The 23794-nt window shown below is 35.6% G+C and overlaps 2 protein-coding genes across 2 annotated transcripts in view; one reads left to right on the forward strand and one right to left on the reverse strand.

Annotated features, from left to right (window-relative positions):
- Positions 1–1704: 1704 nt before the first annotated feature.
- On the forward strand, positions 1705–5885 carry LOC117325757 (putative dioxygenase Mb0100). Its single transcript, XM_033882198.1, has 4 exons — positions 1705–2072; positions 2715–2854; positions 3517–3672; positions 5237–5885. The coding sequence occupies exons 1-4, from the start codon at positions 1718–1720 to the stop codon at positions 5381–5383; spliced, it is 798 nt and encodes a 265-aa protein (XP_033738089.1). The 5' UTR covers positions 1705–1717; the 3' UTR covers positions 5384–5885.
- Positions 5886–7389: 1504 nt separating this feature from the next.
- The window catches only part of LOC117325759 (ceramide glucosyltransferase-like), a 34856-nt gene continuing 18451 nt past the window's right edge, over positions 7390–23794 (reverse strand). Inside the window, exons 3-9 of the mRNA XM_033882199.1 lie at positions 19909–20011; positions 18843–18944; positions 16470–16582; positions 14355–14533; positions 13680–13766; positions 12856–13045; positions 7390–12379 (exon numbers count right to left, since the gene is read on the reverse strand). Of these exons, the coding sequence (XP_033738090.1) occupies positions 12200–12379; positions 12856–13045; positions 13680–13766; positions 14355–14533; positions 16470–16582; positions 18843–18944; positions 19909–20011 (954 nt within the window). The 3' untranslated portion in view covers positions 7390–12199. The remainder of the gene's footprint in view (positions 12380–12855; positions 13046–13679; positions 13767–14354; positions 14534–16469; positions 16583–18842; positions 18945–19908; positions 20012–23794) is intronic.

A 23794-nucleotide genomic window follows, 5' to 3' on the forward strand; every position in this document is an offset into this window, starting at 1 on the left:
ATTTATCATTACCTAGTTTGTCTTGGTGTAAAATTATGTACTTCCAGCTGTTTGAATAGATGTAAAGCCAACTGTTAAAATTGAAGTTGGTAATCTTTTAGTCATTTCATTTCAAAGACCAGGCTCCAAATTGAATGGGCACCACTAGGAACCAGGGGAACCTGCATGGCTACATATGAAGTTTTGAGATATATCTGTCTAGTACTTCTCAAGAAATAGCAATAATAAAGATTATTACAGACATAGATGATGGACCATGGATGAAGAGCAATTTCAATGGGCCATGCACCATTGATGAAGAGCAATTTCAATGGGCCATGCACCATCTGATGATGGTGGGCAAATGGAAAGACTTGTGCCTGCGATACCTCATGAACCTCTGGACATATTCACACCATAACATCACAGCCTTAAGTTCTACACCTTAATATGAAATAACAGCTCATTTTCTCTACCTAGGCCTGTACAATGTACGGTATATAATCTAATGAATTAAGTTCAACAGATTACTGTCAACTTAAGTATAAGATGGTTTGATTACATTGTTGAAATACCCAAGAGATCCCATAGGGATATTGGCACCTATTGGAATGATCTTTTTTGGTTCTATGTAAGACCCAATTTTTATTTTTTCTTTACTTTTCTATTCTTTCCCCCTTTTCCTTTTAATCATTAACAAGGGGAACTGACATATAATAGCTAAGAGATTTAAGAAGAACTTTCTGTGAACATGCAGAAAGAACGATAGCATCTGTCAAAATTTAAGATGGCTAATTTGTTTTCCTGATCAAACATGAAATTGAATGAACAGATAGGACTCGAGGGAACCTACACATGAAGATTGAAATTAGTATCTCTCCAGTACTTCAGGAAATAGCGGCTGTCAGAATTGAAGATGGCCACCTATCGGTCCTGATAAGACTAAAAATTGAATAGGGAACAAAGGGAATGGACATACCGGCTATATATTAGTTTGAGAACTATCCTTCCAGAACTTGTCTAGAAAAAGGGTTATTTCAAGTTTCAAAAACAGGCAAGATGGCTGTCAGTGTCAGCTATTTTATTTTCCAATTAAATTCAAAATGAAATGAGAACAGCTCTTATAGGGACCAACATATGAAATTTGAGGAACAGCCTTCCACTATAATTCTTAAGACATACTGATAAAGTTCAATTAAACTTTTTCAATAAAACTCAAAAAAAGAAATGGGCACATCTAGTGAACAAAGGGAACCTACATATCAAATTTTAGAATCCTTCCATCGTTTCTAAAGAATTGGTAGATCTAGAATTCTAATTCAGATGTCTAAATCCAAGATGGCTGCCAGTCAGCCATTTTGTGTACCTGATCAAACACAGAATTGAATGGGTACAAAAAAAGGACCAAGTGGAACCAATACATGAAGTTTCGGGAAAATCTTTACTGTAGGCTACTTCTCAGGAAATAAATCTAGACTAGTTACAACTTCCAACTGTCAAAAATAAAAAGAAGGCTGTCTGTCGGCCATTTTCTTTTCCTTATCAATCAGACTCCAATAAAAAGATTGTTTACGGGAGGAGGACGAAATATAGACCGCAGACATGAGGCGATGGCAGGCCAAAAAGTTTGAAATTTTGACAATATGACTGTACAGCGGAATATTAGAGGTATTAGATCTACGGTAACGTTGAAAATGGGAACTCTTTAATTTAGAGGTAGGAAAGTGAATGAACCAAAATGAAACTTGGTAAAGTTGTATCCAACATTAAATTAGCGGAAGTAACATGCCAGGAAGTTATTAACAGTATTCGCGCTGACGTACATAAACACAAATTACTTATTTTTAAAAATCAGGGCGTTATCAGTGGTGACAAGCACGTGGAAGTTAGTAAATGGTTAGGAGAGTTGGAGTCGACGTTTTACAAGCATCCGAAGTCTCCTCATCCCGACGTTTTCAGAGTATCTAACGATGAGTGCGAGGGCTGCACGCGGGTTGGACGCACTGGCTGGCACATCGATGGCAGCTTCATGGCTCAACCATTCTCATACTCCATCTATCATATGGTGTCCATACCAAAACGTGGAGATACAGGTTTGATGTTTTTCATGAAATGCTCGGATTTGTCAACTTACAGTGTACGTGTATGAATAGAATGCACGCCCCTACAATCGGTCTTTTAAGTTATGTATTGCACATAATTGGAGCAGGTCGATTTTCGATGACCTCACTAGGATAAGGTTTCATCAACTTACCTTTTGGAAATTTACAGAAAAAATACATTCCCATAATAAAGCATTGTCGGATTTATCTATTTAGTAAATTCTTTGTGAAGAGATTGTCCTTTAATTGTGACTTATACAGAACATTTTAGGCCTAAGTGAAGGAATTTTCTTAAAGATGCTATTAGGTACATCACGACAGTGTGATGTGTATAACTTGATTGCTGGTCACTCGGGTACGGTACGGTTAGCCCGAGTTTCCTCTGGGTCTGTCGACCCCCTGTCTGGTGTAGGGGCACTACACCAGACATGGTGTCAGGGCCAGAGGAAATACTGGTAAGCCTATTGAACACTGACAAAGGACAAACATATTAACAACAATCTAAAAATGATCACTTATCAAGCTTAAGTTACATACCAAAGTGGGCTAAAGATTAAGACGAAATGACCAGAAGTATGATACAGTTATAATAATTTAATGTATTATTAATTTAGGGTTGTTTTCTTTTGATAGCTTTTGTGTCATTGTCGGACTTAATTGACAGTCTGTCACCAGAGAAACGGGCACGCTGGGACAGGCTATGGATGGTTAGCGACCGTAGGGAGACTGTCGGAAAACCTCTCATTTACTCCCACCCAGTCACCAAAACACCTGTCAGTTTACTTCAGTAACATCTTGTTTACTCCCATCCAATCACCAAAACTCCTTTAAGTTTGCTCCAGTAACCTTTTGTTTATATATCCCACTCAATCACCAGATCTCCTGTAAGTTTGCTCCAGTAACCTCTCGTTTACTCCCACTCAATCACCAGATCTCCTGTAAGTTTGCTTCAGTAGCCTCTCGTTTACTCCCATCCAATCACCAGATCTCCTGTAAGTTTGCTCCAGTAACCTCTCGTTTACTCCCATCCAATCACCAGATCTCCTGTAAGTTTGCTCCAGTAACCTCTCGTTTACTCCCACTCAATCACCAGATCTCCTGTAAGTTTGCTTCAGTAACCTTTTGTTTACTCCCACTCAATCACCAGAACACCAGTGCTCATCAGTGAACCTCTAATTAACTAACACTCTGTAACCTCTCATTCAATGCCATTTAGAAAGTTCTCACTTAAACCCTTCCAGGAACTCCACACTATTCCCACACAGTATTAAGTAACTTCTGATATACTTCCACTCAGTAACCTCATATTTACTCCCACAACACCCAGTATTGAGCAACTTTTCATTCACTCCCACCCAGTAACCCAGTAACTCAACAAATCTTGTAAAAGATTCTTTAGTATTTGTGATCATAGCTATATTGTGTTTCACTATAGACACTGTGTTTCCATCTGGGTATGACCGAGGGGTTTGTTATGGACAAAGGTACAGAAGACGAACGACACACCACTGACATGGAGACAATAGGGATTCTGAAGGACATACACCAGGAAATTGTCAAGGACAATCGCCGTCTCGTTTATTCTCACAAGGTTAGTCAGCACATTTGTACCAAAAAGAGTCATCTATATTTTACTGCAAAACATTTCATACTTAGCTATACATATGTATATAAAGACAGTTGATTCTATGAAAATCTTTTCATTGTATTTATTACCCTACTTAGTAAAGGAGGAATAGTATAATGACTATGTAGGAACAGATTTAGTTCACATTCACACCATAGCATCACACTATTGGCTGGGTGGTCAGGTGGTAACACACTTGCCTTTCACCTAGGTGGTTGGGGTTCGATTCCCTGATTAGACATGAAAAGGTATGGGTGTCAAATGTTCAACCACATGGGTTTTCTCTGGGTGATCTGGTTACTCCCACAATAATTAAGACTCCTCACATGCTTTTATCAGGGCAGGTGTAGCATGACGTAAACGTAGCCATGTAACAGCTGAATTTAATCAGATTGAATCAACAATGTGTGATTAATATAAGTTGATGTAACTTGTTTCGCAATTGTTTTAAAATAACTAAAGTTTACCAGGTAAGTTGATGTAACTTGTTTCGCAATTGTTTTAAAATAAGTAAAGTTTACCAGGTACATTAATAATGAATTTACACTATTAGTCAAGGTTAAAGGTCTAAATTACAAATTATTTTGTTCATTAAATTTATAAAGACAGCCATGATGTATGTAAAATGTATTTAAGTTAGGAGAAGGCTAACTAATTTGTAAGAACTTATGCCTAATCCTTTTTGTCATTTTCAAGGCAATAAAAATGTTCAAAACAAAATCTAAGGTCACACTTTTGAAACAAAAAGCTTATGTACTTGATATCTCATGAACCCTTAATAGATTTAGTTTATATTTAGAACATTACATCACAGCACCAAGCTTAAAGGTCTACACCAAATTAGATTTTTGTGGTCACTGGTCAAGGTCAAAGGTCACACTTGACCACTTTTAGAACAGAAAGCTTGTGTACACGATATCCCATGAACCAATGAACAGATTTTGTTCATGTTCACACCATAACATCACACTATCATGTTACATGTGTATACTGGTCATTGGTCAAGGTAAAAGGTACCACTTGACCACTTCTGAAATGAAGATTAAGAGATTTATTGTATTGATGAGGAGGTGGAGGGTATGCCTGTATGAGCCCCTTTGATTATATTTTACAATGATTGTGAAGCAAGTTATATAAACTAATCAATCTTGTTGGCCTGGAAGAAAGAGCATGATGAGAGGCAATCCCCATAAATCTTCACATACAATTTTTTGGGGAATTGAAAATATATACCATGGAAGGTGAAAGGTGAGAGTTGCCACCGAACCACCCAAATACTATGGAATCCAATGTGAATGATGTTAACTTAAAATTATTCGAATCAAGTTTACATGGTAAAACAACTAATCAATTATACTTCCTTTTTTATAATTGAGCCTTTCTGATTTAATTCGATCTGATCTAATCAAGAAAAAGAACTGTCTTCAAGCCAAATATTTTGTATTTAGTATACATGTGACTAATACATATATTTTGCTTTATCTGGATATTTTTTCATGGTTACTTTATTTTGCATTGCTACTTGCAGTGGGAGGAGGGAGATTTCATCATATCGGATAACTTGGCTGTAGGTCACGAGGCTACCCCCGAGACACAGTACCCAGTGTCCGAGGTTGGGCTTCGCATTCTCCATCGAACCACAGTGAAGGGCACTACATTTCCATCGAAGTTCTGACAGAAACAATATTGATCTAGGACTATTACAAGTAATACCAGAATCAATCTGTGTACCATGCTTTCCTTCCATTTAATTTATAGACCAAGAAACCAATTGGTTTTTAAAGATTTCTATATTTAGAACTACTTAGCATGAGATTTTTTTTGGGATTAGATTTAATTTATTTCGTGGTTTTAGAAAATCCATGAAATAAAAGCCTGTGTTGTGATACTATAAGCAGTGATCATTAGTGTAACATGTTTATTTTTGTGCTGTAGCATGCATTTCGGTGTTCCCATAATCATGTCACATAAGCCTTCATTGATACATGAAGCTGTCATCATTTTAAGCGAGATCATTTGATATTTGTTTTCAAATGAAAAAGTATTTATTCCCTGTGGTACGCTCATTGATGTGTATTGTTACATAGCCAAATTTGTGATTTGTGTGTATCTACAATGTTTCAATCATTGCTGTTAATGCTTTATGAAATATAATAACAAAGAGAATTTTATCTGTATCTGTTGTTTTGATTATGTATCGTGTGAAACCGAGTAAAAGACAGTGAATTCTGGCTCCTTTGCTCATCATACACAGTAATAACGTTGTCCTCATTTTCAGCTCTCTTTCTTGAAAGGCATGCAAGTTGATGCTGTGGAGCTTCATATGTCTGTCGTCAACCTTTTCCTGGAAATTATTTCTTCTTATCAACAAAGAATCCTTTAGGGTTGTGAAATTTTTCAGTAGAATAGTGGAATGAAAATCCATCAAAAACATGTAAACAATTTATGACCAACTAAAACCTAAGGTCGTGATCACAGTTCAGTCGTGTTAAAATCTGGTCCTGCATCGTTAACATGGTATTCACCACTCTGACGACTCTAACTCTATCCAGCATCATCCTAGGAACATACCAGCTGTATGTATATCTCGATTCTAAAACTTTTCCTTAAACAGAAATAGTAGACTGTTCCCCCGTCACTAGAATATTAAAGTAATAAAGGCTTCTAGAGCAAGTTTCAAACTAGTAAGAGATAATCTAGTATAAGAATTTAGCTGAGCCATTCTAAAAGAACAAGAGGCCCATGGGCCTTAATGGTCACCTGAGATGTCTTTAATTTTAGCATATTTGACCCCTGTGACCTTGAATGTGGGTAAAGGTCATCCATTGAACAAACTTGGTAGCCCTTCATCCCAGCATGCTTCAGACCAAATACCGGGTCTCTTGGTTATCAAAAAGTTGTTTAAAAGATTATAGCATATTTGACCATTTTGACCTTGAACATAGGTCAAGTCATCTATTTGAATAAACTTAATCCCAGCATGCTATAAACCTAACATCAGGTCTCCGGGCCTGTTGTTAAGGAGAAGTTGAAAATGTAAATTGTTTATGACGCACAACACCAGACAAAAGGTGATCGCAATAGGTCAACTGAGCCCTGTGACCTTGAATATAGTTCAGGGTAATTTCTTTTTTGCAAATTTTCTCAGGCTTCATCACAGGAATCTATCAGCTGAATATAATTTTTGCTAATTGGATTTGTTTAAGCAATATTATGAGTCAGTTGTTTATACATGTATATTGATGTATGTTTAGAAATCGAAAAATAACTTTCATAGCATTGGAGTATCCGTTTGTTAAGAAAAATACAAATGTACTGTAAACCTTATTTTGGTACACATTGATCTTATAACTCAACCAAATTTAAACAATATACAGAAATTTCAGTTAGCTTAATCATAATTTAGCAGAAGACTTTCTAATGAAAAGTACTTAAAAAAATGAATAAATAAAATAACATTACCACTAAAATATGAAGGTTAACAGTAAATCGCAGATAGGAATACAGGCCTCTGTTTTGAAGAATTGAAGAAACAATTGCATATATACCGGGTGGTACTTCCATCTTGGTTTCCTTGTGGTTATGTATGTATTAAGAAAGACCAGCTGATTTTCATTGTCAGGATTTCTTTGATAGCAGCAGAAATATGAATGTAGATCAACAAATAACAAAATCTTGTCACTCAGTCCATAGTTTTACTTGTACAAACCAAAGACACTGTATAAGTTGTGGACAACACCTGGTATGGTACACACACCACTGCCATTGTATACCAGAAGTGTTGACACAGTGGTGCTGGCCGTCAACATCCACTTTGATGCACTGCGATACTGGTTTTCTACATCCACACCGACACACTGCGATGCTGGCTGTCAACACTAACAGACAGGAGGTGGTGCTGCCTGTCAACTTGAACACACAAACAATTGGGCCCACATTTAAAAGTCTTAACAGAAATTACCAGAATCAAACCTGTGTACATTCTGTTGTTGGCACAAAACTTGCACATTTTGAATCTAAAATATGTGCAGTTATATTTTTTCCATGACATATTAGCAGTCCGTTTTCACTTTACATTGAAATCAAAAGCTCCGTGACAATTTAATAGCAAACAAAAGTTATCTTGAAAATCCTGTTTTCCAATTAACTACTGTAAACACCAAAAACATTTTATAGTGAAATTAAATACTATATTCAATCTAATCAAACTTGGTCTCTTAATGCTGTTAAAGAAAGACATTTACAACAGATGAAGAAATTGATTTCTCCAAACTTTTTAGCAACATTACAAAGCTGACAAAACCCTGAAAAAACCACATTGTAATCTCAAGACTGTTAGAAAATAAAATTTGGCTTGATTAAAAATCATGTTCCTGCTGTAAAATTCTTGTGGAAATTTTATACATAGTATCAATTATGCATACAATGCATCAGTTTTTAATTCACACAAATCATGCACATCATACAACAGTTATACATGTATGACTAAACATGGGTTGTAAAATATCTAAATCTGACATGGGATGTTTCAGAAGAGGTTTAATGACCTACAATTTAAAATCAACATCAGGATAAAAATAAACAAAAAATGATCATAAGCTGTACTAAGTACAAGTAACAAAATAAAAAAAAATGAAGTAAAACAAACTGATGATGTGTCGGTTGTGGAGATAGTAATAAATCAGGTACAACTCGCACAAGTATATCTAGACTAATGAACGAGGAAGGGGTGGCTAGAGGTAGTAATCTACGTTAACATCACTCCACAATGTTATATCATCAAACATCTGGGGGATTCAGATGTCACTGTCCTTATAGTACATTCAACTCATGTGTGTAATCATTAGGGTATATATACATTTCAACCAATCTTTTAGGAAATCAAATTCAAAATGAGTATTAATCAGGCTAATAAGAACTTAAATGGGGAAAAGAAAAAATACTTCAATCATTAACAGACTTTTTTTTTCAATTATTTTGTACCAAATTCCAAACCAAGACAACCTGTGCTTTTGCTAATAATATAATCAAAAATCTGTAAATATGAGATCTGACAGGGAGGCAACACGTCATTGACTACACATAATGTAGGGTGAGGAATCTCGCCCAATATACACATCTATGTAAAGTGAGGCATCAGTGTTGAAAGGCTTCCTGCTGATCTGGTTTTGTATCGTAATGAAATGTACAAAGGCACATCAATTACAGTGCTATATGAGCTGCTACGTCACTACCAGCCTAAGTAATGGGAACATAAATAGTAATACATGCAACATAGTACAAAATGACGTCTGCCACTAATCATTGTTACCATGGTAACAAGTCATGCAGTGACAGCACGAACATATGACTACAGCCTTTTATACACATGAACAAAATCAAATCAGGGAATGACCTAAAGTATAAAAATATCCCAATCAATGATGTATAAAAAAGTTACAAATACAAACATAATTAATAATGTGATGAAATCTAGCACCAAGACCACATATGACATCTGTTTCTGATTATCAACAAGAGATTGTCATATGTAGTTTTGAAAATAGTGAGGCTAAAACAAACACTGAACTACTTTAAAGCCCTCATTAATAATATCAACAGGGTTTGGAGCAAACAAGGTATCTGTCAAATCTACAGGTTATTTCCTACCATTTATTTTTATTTTCTGTTGACACAAGGACTGATAATTTAAATACTGGTGGAATAAATATTGTGTATCCTTTGGAACACTAAAGATATCTTCTCTTAAATGAAATGATATCAACGTTTACTGATTTGGAAAAAATTGCATCAAACCAAATGTCATAAATGTTATCAAATACAGTTAACAATTAACAGTTTAAGTTTTATAAATGAACATTATACTTTTTTATAATAGGTCCCACACAATTTAGCTTTAAAATCAAGGTAAAAAAAGGTGAAAAAAATTAAAATACTATTTTCCACTTTCAAATATGAATTCTTCAAAAGTTGTGTGTTTTTTTATAAACCAAAGGTAATATTGTAGTCAGTACAAATTATTGAGTTGATATATCTGTGATTTGAAAAAAATAACAAAAATATTTAATACTAGAAATAAACGAAACAGGCTAAAACTTTCAATATCTGTATCAATAGGGGGTAGGAAAATCTTTACAGGGGAAGGTTTAAATAATACTAGACATGCTAATATAGTCATTAACATAGAAACACTTGTTCTGAATGGTGTTCTAAAGGAAATAAATATGAGATTCTTTAAAACATCTAATGATACATTTGTCATGTGTTTCAGTGCTGAAATAAAATCTATGATTGATATAACAAACCCTCTTGTGTATAATAATACAGAGGTTACACATTCTGTTTCTAATAAAAGATATATTACCTTTTAAATTCAATGTATCTTTTTCTTCAAGCTCTATACAAAGACTTATCATTTTTTTCCTCAAAACACAGTTCCAGAAAATCGCCTGATCTTATCCAATAATGGAAGGGAGATAAGTCTTACAAGATTTATGTATTGTGCAAAATAGGGTGTTTCGTCCCATGATGGCCAACATGTCAAAAACAACCGTACATCTTAAAAGTGAACAACCTTTTACAAACAGATTCACTTCATAAGTGGTCTATATAAGCTTGATACATGATGAAGATTGATGTATGTAAATACTAAAAAGAAAGAGAAAACTACACGGGTGTAATGGGGTACAAGCTGTAACATCTGTATCTCCCAGTTAGTGATTTTGTTTTGATTAAAACTATAATAAGATGTAAAAATGAAAAATATTTTGTACAACCAATTTTCTGATCAGTATGAATTTTGTGTTGATTATTTCAAATTTTATACTGGAAGTAACCTGTTGTGAAACCCAATCCTGACATATCAGTTAAACTGGTATAAGTTAAATTCATATCAAACACGTTTGACAATACGGATATAATGTAGATCAATGATGGCAAGACAGAGGACTAGAGGTATAACACTATGTATACGATATAAAACAAATCTCTTTCTGGCAAGAAACTACAGTATACAGAAGACAACATAAAAATTGCACCTTCAAAACATAAGCAAATTCTTAAAAATATGTTAAGTTAATATCACTTAAAATTATCTTTCTGCCATGCACATAAAATGTATACTCATTTCAGCACCTTTAAAACATATAACAGTCACTTAAAAACACACTTAACAATCGAACAAGTCCACTCAGCAGACAAGCTCCCTTCTCAACAAGTCAAAACAAATGTTCTCTGTGCTTAGTGCACAGACCAATCTCCCTTCTCACCAAGTCAAAAACAAATGTTCACTGTACTTACTGCACAGACCAGACAAACTTGAATCTCACCAAGTAAAAAATAAACAAAGTAACCCCACAGAATGTAGCTATAGAGACAGACTCCACTTCCAAGCACTCACATATGTTAACATCTATGAGAAAAAAAGACAGGAATGGTGTGGAAGTTCATACTGGTCAAGATTTAAATGAATGATAAGCAGACATCTTAAAATTTCACAAAATCCACAATTGTTTGTATTGTTAAGATAGGAAAAAATGAAAATAAATAAATACAGCCAGATCATGCTATTTTTACAAGCTGTTAGATAGCTATGGCTACTCAGTAATAGGGCTCTGATATGATTGCCAGAGAATGCCATCCAGTCCTAAGAATTATCTTTTCTCTCTGGCTGTAAATGTTAATGAATGTCATGATTGCATTGATTAGTTTATACATGGTTCTTAATAGATATCAAAATAGTAATATCATCTTCTGATGGAAATTCTTCGACTAGTTGTTCTCAATGGTCTCGAGTTATGACAACAATCTCATTCCTGGCTGAAAACCATCTCAATTCATCAACATGGCATCCCATCATCATCTAGGAATTCATCAGTCCATGGTCACTGATAATGTTGCCGCAGCTATCATGTTGTCATAGTGATCTGGATACTGACAATGCTGCCATGGTAATCGAGATACTGACAACATTGTCCTGATGATCGGGAATCTGACGATGTAGTCATGATGACCAGGAAACCGCCAATGTTGTCCTGATGATCGTAAAACCGACAATGTGTCCTGATCATCTGGAAAGTGACAACATTGTCCTGATGGTTGGGATACTGACAATGTTGTCCTGATGGTTGGGATACTGACAATGTTGTCCTGATGGTTGGGTACTGACAATGTTGTCCTGATGGTTGGGTACTGACAATGTTGTCCCTATGATGTGGACACTGACAACGTAGTCCTAATGATAGGATACTGAAAATACAGCTGTTGTTTTACTGTTAGCCATTCCATAGACTTGAACATTTGATGTTTGTGATATGTCTGGTTAAAGCACAAATCTCTATTCTAGTAACGGGGTAATGACGTCTTAACTGATGAACTTAGGTGAACTGTTTCCATGGTATTGTATACTACTTCAATTTGGAAGCTCCTTTCAATTGTATTTAATTGAAAAAATGGTTTTGCACGAAGTAAATCCAGATTTCTTTCCATTATGCTACACTGTTTGCTTAGTGTGGAGTTCCTCAACAATACCACCCCAGCGGAGACGGAATCGTTTTGTCCTCCAGACAATGGTGGAGTCCCAGTGAGACCGAATTATCACACAGAAGTAGGTAACCTCGTTTATTATCCAACCAACCAGGAATTCAAATTTGGAGAAGGGAAGAGGTCCTTTCTGAAATTAATGAAAAGACATGTTTAATTTAAGTAATTTAGACTGATGAGAAAAAAGTTTAGATGATCACACTGTAGCTCTGGTCAAACTACACCCTGGTTGGCCAACTAATACCCCCAGATATGTACAAGGAATCTGATAAAAGTCAAGCTTTGGAAATTACATTGTACTTAGATTACTGGAAACCAGTAATAACATTAGGCCACAGTATAACATGCAAAAAAGTGACCAATGTATAGTCAGACAAACCTTCACTGAATCCTTTGTAACCCTGGTAAAATGCTAGCCCCAAAATACCTAAGACTAGTAAGCCAGAGGTCCAAGGTTAAATCCCTAGTGGAAGCAACGCTTTAAATTAAATTAATCATGTGCTCTGTTACACATTCAACAAGGGAGCATATCTTCTGTTTAAAAGGCAAAACTTGAGAATCATAAGAGGGCAATGTATTTACGGACATTGAAGCAGTGTCACCTACCTCCAAAACCTTGATTAGTATGTAGTCGAAGAGAAACCAAATCAAACAGTGCACTAAGAAGATGACGGAGGCTGTCCAGTTGAAAAGGTAGGACATAGAGAGAGCATTCATGACGCCCAGCACCAGACACTGAGATACCGGCTCCCAGAAAATCAGTGAAGGAACCATGGCTGTTCGTAACTTGGCCCACCTACAACATAAAATCATGCCTTTGAGAGATACCCTTCAAGGAAAATAACTAAATATCATATTACTTACTAGTATCAATGTAAATCAATGTAAATAGAATTCACAGTGCCCTGTTGAGAAGCCTTGTTTGGTATCTTGGAAACTGATTTTGTTGATGATACAAGAAATTATGAAATTAGAACAGTCAAATTAATTTGCTTGACACCATAACTTACAAATGACTTTTTTTTTTTTTACACTTCTATTTGATTTTCATTATCTTCAGAGTTAGATATCTGAGAGGAGGTGGTGTTCTCAGTTATACACAGGGACATTTCATTTTGTCAAAATCTGCAAAGGGTAAGAGGTAGCCTTGAAAATATTATAGCTGTAATGTTTAACAGTATCAATTGTTGGTCCAGTAAAGTGGACACTACACTTGCTCTTCACCAAGATAGCTCTTGTTTGATTTAATGCTTGGACCTGAAAAGTTACCAGTATAGGTCACTTGTACAATGATACTGGTTTCCTTTGGGTACTCTGGTTTCCTCCTAGAAGTAATCTAATCAAAAGTTGTACAACATACCACACAGTAATGAAAATTCACAACATATTGGATTATGTTAACTTGTCAATCAGGTATACATGAGGCTTACCTTGTCAACCGTGTATATAAGTATGGCATTGAATATGTTCCTGAATTCTGTTTTGCTGTTTGGTGTGCTATTCGAACTTTCCATCCCCTGAAAAAGATAAGGAAATTTTATGTGCCTGGATATATCGATAGTACCACATTTTTCTTATTTCAAATATAAACTATTTTTTCCTGAACATTACATGTAGCTAGACACCCACTTACAGCTGTAAGTACTGTTAGCTTCTTTTCCTTAACCTTCTGATTTTTTACTGTGGTGCTTCTTTTCCTCAACCTTCTGATTTGTTTTATAAAGTTATAATTATCGTACATAAAAGTTCAGATCACTGAAAGTACAAAAAGCTATAAGCAGCTTGTATGCATGTTGTCTGTACTGATTCATATCTATAGATGGGTTAAAACTGGTTTCTCTTGTTAAATTCTGTAATATAATTTCTTTCTGAAATGGCACATACCTTTGACTAGGTGTCAGCTAATTAACACATATTTAACTGTTGTGTGTCATTGAAAACAAAATCCCCACGTACTAAGCTACCAACAATACTCATACTGGACTACATAAAATATACAAGCTTATATATTTAGGCAAGTATTATATTTATATTTTGAGGAATGTCTCAGCCGGGAAGGCGTCTTCAGCCATATAAAAGGTTATTAAGGGAAGTGTTTTATTTACTTTTTGAGGAAAGTCTCAGCCAAGAAGAAGTCTTCTGCCAGATACTGTGAATAGTGGGAGAGTCCTCCTGCCTCTTCTATCACCTCTTTCCTCATCAGCGATGACATCCCTGTAGCACAATTGATCCCTAGAAGATTGGCCACCAAGTACATCTTCGCATGCTGAGTTCCGAAGAAGATCTAATGGAATTCAGGAACAGAAACATTGTGAGTTTTACAGTAAAATGTACTGTTTCTAAGCTTAATCATTGTCTTTAATGTACACACAAAACAGATGGGAGAAAATTCAAATGAGACCCATTTTTGGTTGATTCTATCGTTTCATCCTCATGTTTCTCAGGTTCATCCTTTCCTTCTAATATTCTGATGTATTGACAGTAAACAGTTTTGGTTCCTCATGAAAATAAATGTCCATAGCTTGATATGAGTGCTGAAAATGTACATATTTCAGCAGTAAGCACATCTTAGCAATTTTCATGCCGAAAGCATTCTACTAAAACATGACAGTGCTGATTGTAATTTCTGTATATTGTCTACAGCAAGCGCTATAGGTGTGCCAAATTTTTCGTATCAAAATTCCATTGTGTGTTAAAATTTGAGTGCCCAAATTAGATACATTTACAACTGTGATATAGGCAAAAAATCATACAATATCAGGACAGGGCGTGAGACTGGAGAAAGAAATACAAATTCTCAATCAACATCATCAGTGATGCATGAATAAGATAAATCAATTTTATATCACAAATCTACAAAGGAAAAGAAATTTACTTCATTCATTGAGCATGTGATGAGAGATCAATACATTACTAATTCTCCAACTGACCAAACAGATGACCAATACAACTGACCAAACAGATGACCAATACTTACTAATTAACAAATTGATTTTATATGCCATGTCTACAGCAAGGGACAGTAATATAGCAGGGAACATAACAATACAAATGGATAGAAATCTATTTATAGAAGGCAATGTAACAACATACATGAATATAGAAGGGTATGTTATATTAATGTAATGCAAGTCAACTATGTATATACGTCAAGAAACTTCATATTAAACACAAAAAATAGACATGTTCTATAATGCCCTACTACCTTTGTGTTAAGCCATCAACACAGAGAAAGAGTATTGATTGTAATCTGACTAATAATAACCCACTAATGAGCAGTTACTCTGATGAACAACACTAGCGTGCACTAATCTCTCGAGATAAACCATTCTAAAACAAGCCACATAAAACTCATTTCTCATTAATATAAACATAATGCTAATAAAAACATAATGCTAACATATATTCTAAACAAATTACATGTAGTTTGCAAATTACAATTTTTAATGCAATTTCTACATCTGGAAAGATGTTGTTTTTTTAATTCCTATGTACTGGTCTATAGTTTAAGCAATAAGAATGCAATGACTTCAACCATGGCCGTTTACATTAATTGGAGGACACCTTGAGTGAATAATTAAATGCACATTTTAATGACTTGACGATGTATATCCTGCTGATTATACTATTTATCACTGCTACGCTGATGATGCATTCTCCCCGACAGTACTTTGGTAGTCTTACAAAGCATCATGGTGAATGTTATTTTTCCCTAACCTATTTGTTATGTCCAAAATCAATTCTCCACAGCTGCAGGACTGTATTTTCTGTACTAAATCTGTCACACACAGTGATGAAATCTCACTGCCATACATGTCCTCCAACAATAACATAAATATCAATCACCACATTTGCTACTTAATTTTTTGTTTGAAACTATGTAACAGAAATCATTTTTAATTATATCTATTTCAATGTCTCTGCAAGGTATTGAACATTCGACCTCTGGCTTACTACCAACCAACTAAAGCTCTAGCAGTCTACAGCGGCTAGCATTTACAGAGGTTACAATGTAAATATCGTAAGTGTCACAATACATTTGGATATTAGACACAGTCAAACCATAATATGAAACACTAATCAAATCTGTCCTTACTCTATCATTGGGGCAATATCAAATAATCCCTTCAAATATAATACCACAACAAACTTGGGTTCTGATTTAAACAAATACTAGGGTTTTTACACTGCTGTAAATTCCTATTGTCAATGTTTTTTACCTTCTCCATGTGTGAGGCAAATCCCTTCCTTGTGCAGGCGTATGGCATTTGATGGACGAGGCCTGTGTTTTCTGTCAGTGTTAAAACCATGTCTAGCACTGCATCCTCGGAGACTATAAAACACACATAAACATCTTAAGAGTGTTGGTACTGATGCCATCAGATGGAGGCCTTACCTAAATTCTGTTAAGAAATGCCTCTATAAAGATCCTGATCTTCATCAATGGTGATAAGAATGAAGACTTTCACCATTAACTTTACAGACCACAAGAGAATGAGCTAGGACAAGGGGTTGTCTATACACACAATACTTTATTATCTGGTTCCTTGTCGAACATATAAAATGTTATAACCACATTTATTTATTTGTAAACCCATAAATGCATGAGGTTGTATTTCGTAAAAGCATTACAATCCTCATAATACAGTCAGCACATCTGAACCAAACAGATTTATGTGTCTCTACACAGAGATAAATATATACAGTAGAGACTATCACTACCCATCTAATACAACTCTGTCAACTATCTAATGTATAATAATTATCAAGCATTGGTATAGTTAGCGAGAAAATGTGTGTGTTCTATGAATGTCAATAAATCTAATCAACTGACTTGTTGTATTACCGAGGCTGCTGTTGAAGGTGGTTTGTCATTTGTTTATTACGTAATTTCTACCCTATTTTCACACCAGAGCTGAAAATTCTATGAATCCCTTCTTTCCCCATAATTATTGTCAATGCTGATGCACTTCTCCCTACATCTTTTTTTTTCACATCAGACTCAACCTGGCAACAGCAAACCCATTTCAATTATTGCCACCTGAGTTGCCCAGGAAACATTGCCATGACAACGAGTGCACGACAGACCTGTGTTTATTACAATCCATGGTGCCTGGAATTTTCTGCTGACATAACTTTTCTGTTATTAGCAACACAATACCAAGCTATCTCTCTAGCATATCTTTCTCTCTCTTTGGAAAGTTAATCAGATTTTGACTTTTTTTTTAAACAGAGAGGGAAGTGGGTGGCATATCTCCAATGTTTCTGTGATGCCACATCCAACACAAGAATACTGCACAATAATGTGTCTTGATATGCCTGCTTTGACTCTATGATTTAAGTCACACAAAACACATTAAAACATAGGCAATGATTGAATGAAGCAAAAAAATATCTGTTGAAGTGCATATACATGAATCAGTAGTTCAATAAAGGTGCGTATAAAATTTACAAAAAAATTGTTGATCATCCAAAACTGGATTAAATAATCCCATCATTCATTTCCATTCCAATCTAAGGCTAAATATTTAAATTAGCCACATCACAAAATTCCTGAATATTAAAGATATTTCTTATTTTTTTCAGGCCACAATTCTTGTGTAACAATACATACATACAAAAGGTCTGGCTATGTAATTTGTAAAACTGACGAGGCCAGCAGTGATGGATACAGAAAATTGTGTAACTGAGGGCATGCCCCCATCAAATTGAAAAAAATGGGGGCTCTGGACTAACCTTATGGTAAAAGTTAAAATTTTGAAATTGGATCTGTTTTTAAGTTACTTCTTTACATGAATGACATAAAGTACTATTACATTTTAAGAATTGACTTATTGCATCATTTCCATTTAATAATTGCTATACATAGCTGCTGAAAACAAATTATTTGGTACAATAAAACTTGGCAATAACAGTTTCTTTAAATGCAGAACATTTAATACAAAGACTGAATATCATATGCTAACAGATTTTTTCATTCTGAAAATGATCAAACAAAAAGCAATGTTATTAAATGTATAATGAACATCAAACTAGATTTAGATTTTTTTCTGTATCAATATGGAAATCGTGTTTTCGTTTTTTTTTGTTTTTTTTTGCAGAATATATTATCGGTGTTTTCATCAGGCCTACTCTCTACATCATGATGATGATGACGAGTCCTAAAGAAACGCGATATTTTTTTCTGTGTGGAGTTGGCTTCCGCCATGTTTGTTTGAGTCGTTAAAGGTCACATAAGCGCTTGGATTTTCGTCAAATGTTAAAGCGTTCTTGCGACTCAAGGGGAGTAACTCTAATTACGATTTCCGCCTAAATCATGTTTGTTGTAAAGACGACACCAATACGGTATTGTACTTGCTATAATTTCGTTTGATTGATAAAAACATGTTTAAAAATAGTATTAAACACATCTTGTACCCGCGTTATGTTGATACATATGCGGGTCACACAAATATTTGTGCGTGAATTGGCCCCCCACATATTTTCTGCAAGTGGGGGCAAAACGTAAATTTTGGGGGATTTTAACGATCCCGCGCCCTGGATCTTTCACTGGGCCAGTAATCAATAGTATAGGGTAGATAAGGAAATCTTACTGTAGATGGCGCTGTCACTTATGAGTACCAGGTCGTATTTAGCTGCCTTGTAGCCAGATATCATGTTGTTTATCTTAGGGTTAATGCCCACAGGCTTTCCTCCTGAAATATAAAATTATCAATTAATCAGTAAAGTTTAATTTGAATCTATAAATGTTTTAGCTGTTTAAAATCCAACATTAACAGTGTTATTTAACTTTTTACCTTTTTCATATAAATATTTACAAATATGCAGACATATACCACTCATATATTTTTACACCAATTTTCAGATGTGTCTACTTGTTCTAAACATTGCGTTGGTGTGCTCCCCTAGTTTTCAGTGCATTACTGTGTGCTCCTGGGAGGAACATAAAGCAGATTTAATGGTTCTCCCAGAAAAGTACGGTATTGATTTAACCACTGCTAGTGAATAGTGATGCAGTATAAAACCCACTGAAGCGTTTTTCATGTTTTTTAGATTTAATTAAGGATGCCAATGATTTATGCATAACAATGAAATTTGATGAACTTCCAATAGCAACTGAAAGCTATCAAATCAAAAACATAGTTTGGGTATAATTAGGTGAAATATGAAATTCAAATACCGTTCTGTAATTATGTATTTTAAAATTAGATTTTAGAACTATAAAATGCATATAAAACAGCTTGTTTTCAGCAGTTAGCTTCCCCGCTAAACAAGAGTCTGGACACACTCATTACAAGGACATGTAGGCTACGGGTCTGCTACAGTTGGAACTTTTAGCGCTACCATATTGTTACATACAAACGCCATTAATCAGAACCCAACACTAACAACACTTTCTCCTACACTGGGTGCCAGAATTCTAATGGCTAATACATATCACAATCCTATTGAAAAACATGTACCTTACAGTGACAACTATGTGCAATAATAGCAAGGCCACATGTGTGCTCCAGCCCACTGGAGTAGCCCACAGGTAACAATGTATAATTTCATTTTTAGTACCAGGTATGTTATTTTTTTTTAATTATTAGAATTGGCATTTTAAGCATTGTGTGGATACAAGCAGCAGCTGGGTTAAAAGAGAAATTTGTCACTTACCTACAAACACTTTGGCATCAATATTTGGATATTTTTTAAGAAGACTTTGGACGATCATGATGGCAGCGTCCATTTCATCTTGAATACAAAATAGGAGCTCATACTGAAAAGACAAAAATAAACAATTTTTAATTTTCTAACATTTTAATGCATAGAGAGCTCAACTTCCTTATTCCTTACTTATCCTTTTTAAACCACTTTCTGAGAACCATGAGATATGTAAAACAGACTACACAAGCACAAAGCAGTGGTTTCATATAAATACTAAATATACTCGGAAATTGATTGGTTTATTCAATATTTTTGTTGTCCTGTCAGTAATTTTATTTACAGGATTATATCTGATATAATATACAAGTTACCACAGTATCTTATTCAATATTTTTGTTGTCCTGTCGGTAATTTTATTTACAGGATTATATCTGATATAATATACAAGTTACCACAGTATCTTGTTTACCACCTCTGAGCTGATAATATTATACTGTATCTTGGTTAATGTATTTATCTAGTACAACAAACTGAGTCATTGTTCTACATATCTACTATCATCAAGTAATTAATGTAGTCTGTTTGACCTTTTACTGGTGTGGCCATGTGGTGTGTACATTGGTGACCTTGCTTTCATTTATAATCAGTTGAGTGTAATAGTACACCATGTCTGATTATTATCCTTTAAACTGTCCAGATCTGGCTGTACACAAATATCTAGTCACATTTCAATAGCATGCATACGTGGGTATTTCCAGGTTTACTTTATATGATGCTTTTCATTTATTAATTTTTTTTATATAACATTGAATATTTATTGACATGCTTTAGAAGAATTCTTTCAAGTATACCTATAGTAGTCTAGATCTGGTGTAATTTATCTGAGTGGTGATACATTTACAGCCTGGTGAAGTATATCGTGTTGAGGAATGTACTATGGAATGTTTCTCACTGACCAGGAGTGTTACCAACACACAATACAATTTGTCAGTTGACAATGAGTGGATCCCTGCCCATCCCCACATACACTTAGATATTAGTCTGTGGAGGTGGCCAGGGGTGATGTTCTTGTCATGTCCATCAGGGCAAAAGGCTGGTGAACCAGCTCCATCAATAAGTGTCAAAAATCAATCTGATCCACATACATTCAATCTACTTGATACACTATAAACATCCTCTTATGGGCAATATCTACTTCAACTGGACCTTATCTCATTATCTATAACTATAGCCTGGTCACCTCAGCCTGGCTACATCAATATCATCACAGCCCTATCCCCACAGACTGGGGTCTGGCCACACAAACTTTCTAATGACTCAACACTGTGCTACAAATATACAAGGCAGTGCCTTTACAGCATCACTTATCATGTGTACCCAATATACACATAGTCCTGTCATGTTTTCTTGCAATAGTCCAAGGCATAATTACCAATTTTCAGAAGATATTATTTCCTACCCCTTAACTCTTCTGGGTTGATCAATTATAACCAGATCATCAAATAGGATTCCACAGTCAAAACAAACACGAAGAAAAATACTTGCATACAAAAATGAAGGAGAACAGTAACTTTAGTCCTTTAGGAAATCCTCAGCCTCAATATATTAATATTTTTTACAGAACTACGTTACTTGAAATGTCAAAAGCTACATTTAAATGCAATGTATAATTTATATTTCCATGTATGATAGCGATACTCATTGCTTCTCAAAGCTTTGAATCTACAAAATCTCAAGATACAATATATAAGATTGCTCAATTTAAACAGAATGAAAATGGTTTTGTATAGAAATTTTTTTAAGTTAGTAGGCTTATGGTAAAAGGTAAAAACCTGACAAGTACTTGTTTGCCGATATAACCAAAATTTAGAATACACTAACAGAAACTCCCCTTGTGACATTCAGGATTCTTACTACCAAATTTATAACCTACCCAAACAGAAGTAATTGTTTCCCCTCTATAAGCCTTATATATAAAGCTTTGGAGATGGCTCCATCCTTTCATGCCAGAAGGACTGAAGATAAGGAAACCATTACATTACAAATGAAATAGGTCTGCTATTTCTAGATATTGAATGAAAGAGTTCTGGACATTGTTTCTTATTAGCCCCAAACCTCAGCCCCTTGGGGGCTGATTTTTTTAACTAAAAGCGACACTGAACCCATAGCAGTAATGATTGTTTGTATAATTTTTTATTAAAATCTATAACACTAACAGTACTATTGATGTTAGAGTGCCTTACATGGTCTTTCCTATAAAACCCAATGAGAACTTTGATCCTTTAGATGTTGTCATCCTATTTGGGGTCATGGGACCTTACATGTAACAAAATTAATTAATTATCCCGAATTGTATTCAGAGGAATTTTGAAAATGATCAATTACCTATTTTAGTGGAAATGAAAACTGCTACTTAGAGAACATGTGGGTGTGGTCAGGAATGATGATAAACTCTGGTGAGAATGGAGTACCATAAGAGAATGCATTCCTAGTCTTTGCGAGACTGAAGCATCATTCGAGAATTTATAAGTGTGATTAGTATTGTTTGTGTTAACTAACACCAGGTGGAAAAGCCCCATCAAGCTGTAATGTTGAGGAACATTGTAGACTTTGGTGTGGTTTGCCAGGACTGTTGGTGTACCACTGTCTGGAGAATGTACACTACCACAGACTAGTGACATGTATCAGCCATTAACAACACTACAAAGACATCTTACTGACATCGCTAGACAGAAGTTGATGAGAGCATTACTAGGACTTTGTCACAAGAAGGTGAAGAACACCAGTTTTTCATTGTGAGGGAATAATAAGGAGGCCTAAATGATATTGATCCCAGATGACCTCGCCATCGATTTTCTGGTATAATATATTAAAGGCTTCAGTATAATTAATCCTCATCCACAACTGTGCACACCATTTATCTGCATCAGTTAACAATTTACTGTTCCTCTACATCACCAATACACTTTCTCTCGTCTCCTATTCCTTGTCCTCACTTTCTCACGTCTCCTATTCCTCGTCCTCACTTTCTCATGTCTCCTATTCCTCGTCCTCACTTTCTCACGTCTCCTATTCCTCGTCCTCACTTTCTCACGTCTCCTATTCCTCGTCCTCACGTCTCCTATTCCTCGTCCTCTCGTCTCCTATTCCTCGTCCTCACTTTCTCACGTCTCCTATTCCTCGTCCTCACTTTCTCACGTCTCCTATTCCTCGTCCTCACTTTCTCACGTCTCCTATTCCTCGTCCTCACGTCTCCTATTCCTCGTCCTCACTTTCTCAAGTCTCCTATTCCTCGTCCTCACTTTCTCACGTCTCCTATTCCTCGTCCTCACTTTCTCACATCTCCTATTCCTCGTCCTCACTTTCTCACGTCTCCTATTCCTCGTCCTCACGTCTCCTATTCCTCGTCCTCACATCTCCTATTCCTCGTCCTCACATCTCCTATTCCTCGTCCTCACGTCTCCTATTCCTCGTCCTCTCGTCTCCTATTCCTCATCCTCACTTTCTCACGTCTCCTATTCCTCGTCCTCACTTTCTCACATCTCCTATTCCTCGTCCTCACTTCTCCTATTCCTCGTCCTCACATCTCCTATTCCTCGTCCTCATGCCTCCTATTCCTCGTCCTCACATCTCCTATTCCTCGTCCTCACGTCTCCTATTCCTCGTCCTCTCGTCTCCTATTCCTCATCCTCACGTCTCCTATTCCTCGTCCTCACTTTCTCACGTCTCCTATTCCTCATCCTCACTTTCTCACGTCTCCTATTCCTCGTCCTCACTTTCTCACGCCTCCTATTTCTCGTCCTCACATCTCCTATTCCTCGTCCTCACGTCTCCTATTCCTCGTCCTCTCGTCTCCTATTCCTCATCCTCACTTTCTCACGTCTCCTATTCCTCG

The sequence above is a fragment of the Pecten maximus genome, chromosome 4 (assembly GCF_902652985.1).
Source record: "Pecten maximus chromosome 4, xPecMax1.1, whole genome shotgun sequence".
NCBI classification, from domain to species: Eukaryota; Metazoa; Mollusca; class Bivalvia; order Pectinida; family Pectinidae; genus Pecten; species Pecten maximus.

Bases quoted from the DNA above. Each gene is read 5' to 3' on its own strand.
- LOC117325757 (XM_033882198.1), top strand. From the start codon at position 1,718: ATGAAACTTGGTAAAGTTGTATCCAACATTAAATTAGCGGAAGTAACA. The intron at 2,855-3,516 runs GTCAGTTTACTT...GTTTCACTATAG, and splicing joins ACCCAGTCACCAAAACACCT to ACACTGTGTTTCCATCTGGG. The intron at 3,673-5,236 runs GTTAGTCAGCAC...TGCTACTTGCAG, and splicing joins GTCTCGTTTATTCTCACAAG to TGGGAGGAGGGAGATTTCAT.